The 10,925-nt window shown below is 57.4% G+C and overlaps 4 protein-coding genes across 4 annotated transcripts; 2 read left to right on the forward strand and 2 right to left on the reverse strand.

Annotated features, from left to right (window-relative positions):
• Window positions 1–982: 982 nt before the first annotated feature.
• VDBG_09079 (conserved hypothetical protein) lies at window positions 983–1,731 on the reverse strand (the record flags this gene model as incomplete). The annotated part of the gene is made up of 2 exons (XM_003000538.1): window positions 983–1,391; window positions 1,441–1,731. The coding sequence occupies 2 exons, from the start codon at window positions 1,656–1,658 to the stop codon at window positions 1,133–1,135; spliced, it is 477 nt and encodes a 158-aa protein (XP_003000584.1).
• Window positions 1,732–2,602: 871 nt separating this feature from the next.
• On the forward strand, window positions 2,603–3,385 carry VDBG_09080 (superoxide dismutase; the record flags this gene model as incomplete). Its single annotated transcript, XM_003000539.1, has 3 exons — window positions 2,603–2,641; window positions 2,754–3,209; window positions 3,263–3,385. 3 exons carry the CDS (start codon window positions 2,603–2,605, stop codon window positions 3,383–3,385), a joined length of 618 nt encoding a protein of 205 aa, XP_003000585.1.
• Window positions 3,386–7,556: 4,171 nt separating this feature from the next.
• VDBG_09081 (hypothetical protein) lies at window positions 7,557–8,567 on the forward strand (the record flags this gene model as incomplete). Its single annotated transcript, XM_003000540.1, has 1 exon — window positions 7,557–8,567. The coding sequence occupies one exon, from the start codon at window positions 7,557–7,559 to the stop codon at window positions 8,565–8,567; it is 1,011 nt and encodes a 336-aa protein (XP_003000586.1).
• Window positions 8,568–9,665: 1,098 nt separating this feature from the next.
• Window positions 9,666–10,325, reverse strand: VDBG_09082 (transferase family protein; the record flags this gene model as incomplete). Its single annotated transcript, XM_003000541.1, has 1 exon — window positions 9,666–10,325. The coding sequence occupies one exon, from the start codon at window positions 10,323–10,325 to the stop codon at window positions 9,666–9,668; it is 660 nt and encodes a 219-aa protein (XP_003000587.1).
• Window positions 10,326–10,925: the final 600 nt, after the last annotated feature.

Consider the following 10,925-nt stretch of genomic DNA (forward strand, 5'->3'; position numbering starts at 1 on the left):
TCCCCACACGTCGTTAGTCGTACACCTACTGCCATGTCCGTCTGGAATCGACTTGTCATGTTGCATCCTGCACTCGTAGCATCACATCGCGCAGATAGTCTTCGTGCGCTCCGGGGCGGGTGCGGATAACCATGAGTCCCGAAAATGGGGATGATGCACGTCCCAACAGCCAACTAGCGGGGGATTTTCAGGAGGGCGTCAGACGACGGTTGCGGAACTTTGGCTCCGCGAAGCCCCGGAGGGTGTTTGGTCGGCCTTACCCCCCAAATGTATCGTGGTGGCCCCGCTGCAGCACCACGAGGCGTGAACGAGGTATTCCCCGAACCTCCCACGGATCCCGAAATCATTCGATTTTCATAAAAATTCACGGCGATGGCCAACATGATGTGGCACACACGCAGAAGAACGACTTGAAAAGGGTTGGCCGCTCAACATGAGCGAAACGTCATCTCGGCTGCCTGATTGACTCGAAATCATTTGTTCACACAGGTCAAGGCGCATGGAGCACAGCAATCGAGGCGGCAGTTGTCGGACAATGAGGTGCATGAGCCTGCTTCTGTGTGGCAACCACATGAATGTCGTTGCATTCATGAGAGCTCGGGGGCTGAATAAGTTTCGTCATGTTTTGTGCATGTCGTCTGTAGGTCCGCCTGTGTTGCTGTAAACATCTAGTAGCACCTGATAGCTCAAATTCTGTCAACAGTGGCGTGCATACAAGAAGTCTTACCGATCTTACCGAGTGCGGGATCGCAAGCCGGTGCTCAGGCATGACACCTCAGAAATGTACATAAAAAAAGGAACCAAGTGCGTGCCTGGAGGCCAGTATCGGCGCACGTCGACCAGCAAAGGCGTGGCTGTGGTCCGGCTGAAGGGCCACCGCTAACAATGTCATGTCCTCGTTTATTCTCCCTAATGCCCATACCTTGGTATTGAGCACGCTTGGGTAAACTTCAAGCTGTTGACGGCCAGCAAAACTACATGCCAACGCCATAGATCTGACCTGAAATGCGCCGGTCCCGATATCCCAACCTCAACTATCCAACCAAAGCCCAATGCCTGGAGATTCGCCGATATAACGCCATGGTCTGCAATCCTGCAGGAAGGATTCGACGCCATTCAAGTAGCAAAACGGTCACAGGGAAGCCGACAAGGGCTGGGCGAAGTTGAAGCCTACAATGCCCTCGGCAACGGCATTCTGCCACGCGTTGTCGGCCCCCGACATCACGGAGATTCGGCGTCCAATGATCCCATCGTCGCCGACCTGCAGTGATATGGGCTGGTTCAACACCAACTCGAGAGCATCGCCCCCCTGCACAACGGCCCCGTTGGCAAAGTTGAACTCGTGGAACAGCCCGCAGTCTTCTCTTCGTCTCGTCATGTCGCCCGACTTGCTGTGGATGGTCAGATCGAAACTGAGGAGGGGCACAATGAAGTACGTACTGGATGATGAACGTGAGCCCTCCCAATGCAGACGATGCATGACCCTCGCCCCAGGTCCAACGAGCATGCGTCGCTGTAGAGCTGCATGGGTCGCCCGGTGTGTGGAAAGAAAGGTCGCCTCGCATTTTCTGGCCCTCTGTCTTGACAAGACCGTCGGTCGGATTGAGTACGGCCAGAGCGCCGCCTCGGGGCCTGTTGGAAGTATCGGGGCCACACATGGTGGTTCTTGAGGGTATGCTTCGGTAAGATGTTTCGGTGGGCGTCGGCCAATGCGGGAGATGCAATGCAAATGAGATTCAACAGAACGATCAAAGACACAAATCCCCAGCGCAACGAAGATGACTGTCCTTTTAAACGAAGACCAGCTTTGCATAGGTATCAACGGCGTGGGAGCTCGATATAAGACGACCCTGATGGCTCGGTTCCTAGCGAGACATGGAATACCGGGGTGGCCCAAGCTCCCAAGGGCCGACACACCGAAAACATGCGCAAACCGCGACCCTGCCGATAGATGGGGGGGCCGTACCTGACATAAGACAGGTGCCGACGAATCATAGCCTGGCATTGTTGAGAAGATTAGAGCAAGTATCAACCACGCGCTTGTTTCCTCGTCAGTCGACAATGCATCCCAGTTTCAGCCGGATCATCGACCATCGCAGGCCGGATCTCGACGTCAAATGGCTATCATGGCAAATGTCATGAATGGCATCTGCAGCATAAGCTAGCTGACATGATAGAGTGCCGACCAATTATCCCGCCGTCTAGGATCGTCCCGTGAGCTCATGACGAGGGGCGGCCCTCAAGGTTCGCATCGGAGACTCACGCCTTCCCAGTCGCGCATCCAGTCGCGCAATGCAACGTGCTCCAACCCGCGGCAAGCACGTCAGCCGGCCCTCTCGGCACGTTGACTGAAGCAGGAGCTCTGGAGGAGAACGCCTGCCTTGATTAAACTGCTCAAACCCCGCCGCCATGGGCCAACCTTGTGTCTGTTCGACAGAAACCCCCTCCTTCTTGTCTTCTTCCCTCTATCAACATCAACACTACTCCTTGTCCTGCTGTCTCTTCCCAACAGAACTTTGAGCCCTGAAGAAAACCATACCGTCCCAGCCGTTTCTGCTCCCTTGTAGTGTCGACACGACGTGCGATTCAGCCACAATCCACCATGGCATACTCACTTCCCCCTCTGCCGTACGCCTATGATGTACGTCAAACCCCTCCCCTGGCGTGGTTGCCTGCCGGCCGGCCGCCTCATGAGACGCTTGACGAGAGCCAACAGCCATCATTGTTGGCTGCCTCGTACTGACTGTCTACAGGCGCTCGAGCCACACATCTCGGCCCAGATCATGGAGCTACATCACAGCAAGCACCACCAGACGTACGTCACCAACCTGAACAAGGCCCTCGAGACATACAACCAGAACCCCCTGTATGCCCGCGCCGGTGTCCTTGCTGCTCTCAATTTCCATGGCGGTGGCCACATCAACCACTCTCTCTTCTGGGAGAACCTCTCGCCAGCGTCGAGCCCCGACGCCAGCACCGACTCGGCCCCGCAGCTCATCGCCGAGATCTCCAAAGTCTGGGGCGGACTCGACCAGTTCAAGTCGGCTTTCAACGCTGCTCTTCTCGGCATCACTGGCAGTGGCTGGGGCTGGCTCATCAAAGATGAGACGAACCGCCTGGCCATCGTCACCACGAAGGACCAGGACCCCGTCACCAAGGGTGTCCCCATCTTCGGCGTCGACATGTGGGAGCATGCATACTACCTGCAGGTACGTCACCTCGAGTTCTGTCCTATGCACCAGCACCTGACTCTCTGCCCTAGTATCTTAATGGCAAGGCTGCCTATGTCGAGAACATCTGGAATGTCATCAACTGGAAGACAGCTGAATCTCGCTTCTCGGGAGCTCGCGAGGACGCCTTCAAGGCTCTCAAGGCTGCCCTCTAGACTAATCAATTCACCATGAGCCCTTCTTACTATACTCCAACACCGCACTCCCCATGTGACGATCGCAGCCTCCTGCCGGGCATATGGCCCGCTCATGTCTCGGCCTTGCCCAACCCCAACAGCTCGCTAGCCTTGCTCTACCATACACTCAGCCGTCACAGAGTCTGAATCAGATATTTCGGCTCATCCTACTGCTCATGATATGCCATTCTTGGTTCTGTACAATTGCCAGCAAAAAATGACTTGGGCGCCACCGGGGCTGGTGTAGTGCCAGCACCACCCACGTCCTCTTCTCTTGAGGCATGCGACACAACAGCGTCACACCGACAGTGGAAGCGTCGACGGTCGCCTGCTGCCCAGGGCTGCCCACAAAACCTTAGGCTTCACACATCATGACTTCGCAGAGCACCGCTTCGTGTGACACCATGGGTGCGTGCTGGGGCCACCATCCTCTCGACTATGCCTCAAACTCACCCGATAGCGTTCGTGACACACGAATGCTGACTCTAGACGCCAGGATGCCGTACGCCTCGTGCGGCGGGTCATTCACATGGCCAACATTGACCAACGGCAGCATGCTCCCGTCGTCCCTTTTGCGGGCCTTCTCTATGCCACTGCTAACCCTCCTTCTGATCACCACTGAATCCAAGTCCAGGGGCGTCCAATGGCTTTTGCGTACAGACAAAAATACCCGAATGGCGGCATCAGATCCCCGAAAGGCTCCACCGAATGACCTGATGCGCAAACGACGAGGGCAGGCTGACGTGGGATTCATCAACCATCAACTGACCCGACCCCGACACGACAAAAAGGCGGACGCCACGGAGAGCAGGTCTCCGCCCCGTGTCCCTGACGACCTTTGACGAGTACACTGCAGCAGCATTGCGCATTCATCGGCACGCTGTGTCAAGTGCCATATATGCACGATATCCTGTCACTGCCTGATGTACGCATGGCGCCATTCACCCAGATCTGCATGCAAGATGATTGCAAGGTTGTTTCCTCTCAACACCCGCCATTCTGGCTCAAGCTAATCACCATGAACCTGTGCTCCCTGACCGCTGCCTCCACGCTCTGGTCCACATATCTTGTAACTCCAGAGCCGAGCTAGAGAAACAGAGTATGTCTGGGTTGCGGTGGGGCCACTCTTGAAAAAGTTGTGCACTGCTGGGCAGCCACGTTGGCTTTCCCTGCTAGGCTGCGGAGGTTGGTGACCTCGTGGCTACGACTGCTCTGAATATTCGCTCAGCCGGCGGTCCGCAGATAGCCCCGGGCAACGAGCAGGCAATCGTCGGTTCCACGCAGGTCAGCTGCTGCAGGTACCCGAGGCTGTACAACATGAACCTGCGAAAGCCGGTCTTCGCTGGCTCGACAGACCCGGAGGCCACGATACTTTGGGCACTAGCGCAGGAATGTTTTTGTGTTGATGTAAGTTGTGGCTTGATTCTATCTACGGCAAACGCTACCTCCAGTCGTATTGGGAACCAGGGTAAGAAGAGTCCCCTGAGCCTTCGGAGATTGGTTTTAGTGGACATTGACTTGAAGTTGATTGTGTCTTCAGCCGAATACACTTAGCAATAAGACACCGTAAGTAAGTAAAGAAAATCACCTCCATATGCAGTGCGTCTCGAATCCAGCTTCGGCTCCGGTGATGCGTCGTCGAGGCCTTCGAAAGGTTGTAGCCAGTGACTGCAACTGCTGAATGGGGCATAATCAAGAATCGTAAGCAAGCGTTTGTACGCAGGAACTATTATCATACACATGCACACAGTTCAAATTGCGAAGAGTAGGCCACCGGAGCCCTGCTTCTTGACGAGCATATCGGCGTTCGAGGTCCATACAAGTTCCCATTACGCAAATTTGCTACTGTACGGAGGAATTCAGCTTCTTTGGTCTGTCATTTCTAAGCGTCTATAGATTCGTACCTTGACCCCTAACGCCACAGGTATACGAAGAGAATAACTCGACAATCTCAGCTGCTCCATTCGAAATGGTGCGTCATAGTTCCAGTCTGTCGATGGCCGTATTGCAGTCAGGGGCCGGCAGCCCCTGTTCACACTATCGAGAATCACGTTATCTCCAAACGGTCGAAAGCAAGACATAATGCACTAGCAGCCACCGCCTCTTTACCTTGAACCAAGTCGGTGGCGGGTAGCACGGGCACTTGCATGGGTGGTCCCGACAAGATTTGAAGCCATTGCTCAAGGTGAATACGCGGCCGCAGCGAAAAGCTGTCTAATTTGGGAGCCAGCATGGACCATGGGAAGCCGCTGGTCAGACGGGTACAGCTGATTGCATAGCATTCTGTCGTGCCTGTGAAAGACTTGAAATACGGGTCTCGGGGAACAGAGTCAAGTCCGTTTTCTGGTATATAAAGCGAGCAGCTTCGATGCTGTTTTGCCTTGTGCTTCAACGGTTAGAGTCTCGAGGCTAGACAAAGTAGCTGGAACATCATCTCCGCCCTTGGTTGGGCATTACATTCGTTCATCTTTTTGAATCTCTTTACCCGGGTCTCGTATCACCATGATGAATATCCTCGCTCCTCTGGCATTGTTAAGCCTCGGGTAGGCGTCGCGGATCATCTGCACAATGACCTTTTGCTGACCATGCGGCTAGGAATGTTGCAGTCAGGGCATTCCCCCAGGCCTACAATGAACACGAACCACCATCGACTGTCACCGTCACTACGTGTGCTGTAGGTTGTGCAACCACCACTGTGACCGTGACTCAGTCGGCTGGTTCATGTGCGCCATGTTTGGCAAGCTCTGCTTCCTCGGGCGTGGAATCTTCTGCCACTGTCACCGAGACGCCCAGTACGATCGAGTCCACGCTGCCCATCATCCCGTCGACCCAAACGTCTGGTCAGATTAGCTCCTCTGCTGCCATCTCAAGTTCCGTCCCAACATCGGGCACATTCACAAACTCAACTGTGTCACCCCCGGGCGCTTCATCGAGCCTACCATACAGCATCACCAGCTCGGGTGGATCCGTTTCTTCTTCTCTTTCCTCTGTCAGCATTTCCGTCCCTTCCAATTCCACGACGACGACGAGCGCTCTCAGCAGTGACTCGACAACTGTTCCGTCTGGGAGTATCAGCTTCTCGCTTTCCTCGTCATACGATAGCACACCGTCTTCGTCAACACTCTCTGCGAATAGCACGAGAAGCTATGTCTACCCGAGCTCCTTTTCTGTGACCGGCTCCGTGTCCACCTTTGCTTCTCGCAGCGCAACCAGCAGTGACACAGCGACCGGGCCCCTTCCTACCTCTGGCCTGCCTTCGTCCAGTGCCGTAACTTCTGGCGGCATCAGCAGTGGACTTTCTGGTACTTCTTCTGCGAGCGGAATCCCGTCAACGCTCCCTGTTCTATCGTCTCAGTCGAGCAGTGCCGGGACCAATTCGACTTGGACCTATCCAACACGCACTTCATCGGGAGGAACGGGCGTCTCGTCAACGCTACCTTTGTCATCTGGGACGTCGAATGTTGAGACAAGCAGCGGCAGTGCAACTTACCCGCCTGGATCCTCGTCCGCGCCGACTGACACGTCTTCCCTCGCAGTCACATCGGAGGTTTCCAGTATTGAGAGCAGCAGTGTCTACACGTACCCACCAGAGCCGTCGTCTAGCTTATCGAGCGTGTCTTCAAGCCTGCCGACTTCTAGCAGCCGGGGCAACAGCAGTACCACCACATACCCGACCGCTACCGTATCAAGCGCAAGCGTCATTTCCTCGTCGACTGGCTTCGAAAGCTCGTCCGTAGAGCTCACGACTACCACAACGATTGAAACGACCGTGACACGCACCAATACCTACACACCGCCGGGCACGAGCTCGAACCCCTCTTCTGGATTTTCAAGCGCCCTGCCAAACCCAAGTGGCTCAACCTCTGTTGAGCTTTCATCGCACTTATCCTACCCCACCTCGTCGCCACGACCGTCCGGCACGAGCAGCTATCTCAGCAGCAGCTACATCGGGTCTTCTGGAACGGGAGTCAGCAGTACCGTGCCCGTCACTTCGGGTGCTTCTGCCTCTGTTTCCAGCAGCGTGACGAGCTCATCTCCCTATGCAAACTCCACGACCACGGGTCCCACGTCGACCATTTCAGATGTTAGCTCTACTACAACATCCGGGACCGGAATCAGTGAAACTCTTCCCATCATCTCGGAGACCTCCATGTTGGGGTCGACCACCACGGACACTTCGTCCCTATATAGCTTCACGGTCACGTCTGATATTGGGACCACCTCGGAAACCAGCTTCGTCGGATCGTCAGGGACTGGTATCAGCGAAACTCTCCCCATCATCTCAGATACTTCGACCACCAGAGAGAGCTCCACGGTGGCCGAATCCGAACCATCGGCAAGCAAGACCAAGACACCATGCGCGACTCGCTCGCACTCGTCCGACGTTGAGACGTCATCCGCGCCCGGAACAAGTGGGACCGATTCTTACCCTCCCAACGAGAGTACCGTGTCCGGCAACTTGCCGATTACGCCTTCATCGGACGTTTCCTCATCGCCGACATATTCTCCTCCTGCTGACAGTACGATTTCCGGGAACCTTCCCGTGACGCCTTCGGTAAGCCTGTCTTCTACGGAGGCGTACCCCTTGTATCCATCCGTAGAAAGCACCTCTGGAGAGAGTACGATTTCGAGCAATCTACCAATCACACCAACGCAGAGCTCGACCAAGGTCGCGTCAGAGACGTCCCCTCCTTACCCGCCTCCTGAGGAGAGTACCGTCTCGGGAAACCTCCCCGTCACCCCTTCTCAGAGCTTCCCAAGCAACGGCACAGCAACCTTCTCTCTGTTGCCCAGCGGAAGTACGTCAGGGGCCGGGTCGTCGACATCGGTGCCCAGCGACTCATCAACAACCTCGATCGTCAGCGAGAAGCCGTCCTACCTTCCCACGCCGAGCACAGTGTATCCTGAGCCGATCCCTTCAAGCGAGTCTACTATCTCCGACGCGCTGCCGGTCACACCCTCTAGTAGTGCCGATGTCCCGCCCAGCACGCTTGTGACGAGCACCAAGACGGCCCCCGAGACGAGCGAGAGCAGCGAGCCCAGCGGACCGACATCGTACTATGGAGGGTATGACTTTGGCTGGACGAGCGGTGGCCGCGCCGGATGGAAGCAGCAGCGCAAGGAGAAGGAGCGCCGAGGCATGTTCGGGCTCTTCCCGTAAGATAATCCAAATGAAGACCTGCGAAAATGGAGTCACGACACGAGGAGGCAGAGTGACTGGGGAGGGACGGGGTAATCGACCTCACGGCTGGAGTACAAATCGGCGGAGGAGATGCTTGGGTTTTCACGGCCCCTTGACATTTCATTTCAAATTTCCATTCTTCGGTGCTCTCGAGTTGATATTGATAGACGGGTTGTGCATACGTACGGCGTAGGATGTTCATGAGTCGCGATGTCTGCTTGATCATCGTGACAGCGATCTCATCAGGTACTGACCCATCAGTACTGGACCATACCCTCAGATCTAGCTCAGATCGGTACAGCCTGTCCATCGCTGGCTCATCCAGATACACCGAAACATCCATGCCCCCTTCCCTCCCCTCCATCACCTGCACACACCCGTCCATCCTCGGCATGACAGAGTGAACCCACGCCGGCCTCGCCCCAAACAACTCAACCTCATACACGCCAGTCCTCAGCCAAGACGTCACGAGAACGTGCCTCTCCCCCAAGAAGGCCTGCCAGATCCTCTGCGGCGAGACCTCCCCCTCGGCATCATGCAGCACAGCCGCGACGGCGTCAGGCGTAAACCTCTGCAGACAGCGGCGAATCGCCACCGCCACCGCCGCCGGCCCGGCGACGACCTCGCGCGCAGCACGCCCCACGTGCGCCAGCACGAGCGGCGACCCGACGAACGCGTCGCCCAGAGGCGGCGCCGTCCTCGCCCGCACACCGAGCGTCAGGTTGAGAAAGACGTCTTCGTCCACGAGGCCGCGCGCGCGCACGATGCGCCGCCCAGACGTGCGCCAGCAGGGCATCGAGCCGCGACGCGCCGTCGACGCGCAGCGCGCGAGGGGGCGTCGGCAAAGTGCAAGACGGCGTGCTTGACGGGCCGCAGGGAAATCCCACCGTCGGCCAGGCGGGAATCTGCAGATCGTCCGGGGGGTTTCTTCTTTCGCTGCTGCTGCTGCTGCTGGCGGGAGGTTCGCGGCTGTGGGTTTCGAGTTGGCCGTCGTCGGCGCGAGGAAGGGCGGGTAGGCGGGCGCGGCGGTGGCCCACCAGTCGAACCTGTGCAGCGGCAGCGTTCGCGCCTGGGCCGTCAGCGCGGCGTCCCTCTCGCGCGTCGGACGGCCGGCGCCGTGGATGGCGTGGGCGTCGAGACGGCGCGGGGCAAAAACGGCGTGGTGGGCGGCGGGGGGGCGGCGTGGGCGGCGGACCAGTGGCGCATGAACTGGAGCAGCGTGTGCGCGTCGGCGAGCGGGTGCGCCAGCTTGACGGCGACGGCGTAGGCCTGGGGCAGCAGGGTGATCTGGACGATCATGGCGGGCAGGCCGTCGGCTGTTGCGAGGTCGTGCAGCGCGAGGGGCGTCTGCGAGGCGAGGAGGGCCTCTTGCGGGAACGTGCCCTCCCAGATGGTGGCCTTGGGGATGGAGATGTTTGCGGAGGAGGCGATGACGGTGTATTCGACGCCTGGGTCGGAGGGAGAGCCGTAGGTGACGGCTGCGCGGTTGAAGCGCTGGGTTGACGTGTCCCAGTGCAGTTGGCCGGCAAAGTGAGGGAATGAGGAGAGTGTTTTTGTGAAGGAGGCCTGAAGCTGGGAGAGGAAGACCTCGCGAGCGAGAGGAGGATATGCGTCGAAGACCCAGATGGCGCCCGTTGGAGAGAACCGAGCCACTGTGTTGTCCAGGATGGACAGGGCCGTCGTGGTTGGAGGACCTGGGGTTGAGGGAAATACGCGGACGGGCTGGTGAAGGGCCATTTTGGTGTGCTTCAGAGGGGTGTTGATGGCCGAAGAAGCGTATCGTCACGATTCTGTGATGTGTTCTCTTATATGGTATGAAACAAAAGCAGATACATCGCAGGCCACGCCGACGAGGATTGAAGATGCAAGATGCCGGCATGTGGCGCGGCACTCGATGGGACCCGCTATGAATCATCGTGAGCGATCAATCATCGTAAGCGATCAATCATCGTGAGCGATCAATCATCGTGAGCGATCAATCCTCATGAGCGATCACGATCCTCTCCCAATGCGCGCGCCTCCAGAAACGTCTCTATACTCTATGAAGCAGGTCATGGATCCCAGGCAATCGAACACACACACACACACATCCAAGACAGCATGCCCATTATTTGCCTTGCGAGAACGAAACGACAGCCCACTTGCCATTCCACGCCCACTTGCGCGCCCCCGAGTCGCCGCCTCCGCCCTCCAGCGCCCGCAGCTCCTCGTCCTTGCCCGCCGGCAGTCCGACGACAACGTCGGCCTTGCACGTGCGGAGCGCCAGCACATTGAGACCCGAGCCGGGCCCGAGCGTCTTGATCGCTTCAGGGAAGGGTGTCGTCGGGCCCCAGTCGG

Source organism: Verticillium alfalfae, genomic scaffold (assembly GCF_000150825.1).
Source record: "Verticillium alfalfae VaMs.102 supercont1.14 genomic scaffold, whole genome shotgun sequence".
NCBI classification, from domain to species: Eukaryota; Fungi; Ascomycota; class Sordariomycetes; order Glomerellales; family Plectosphaerellaceae; genus Verticillium; species Verticillium alfalfae.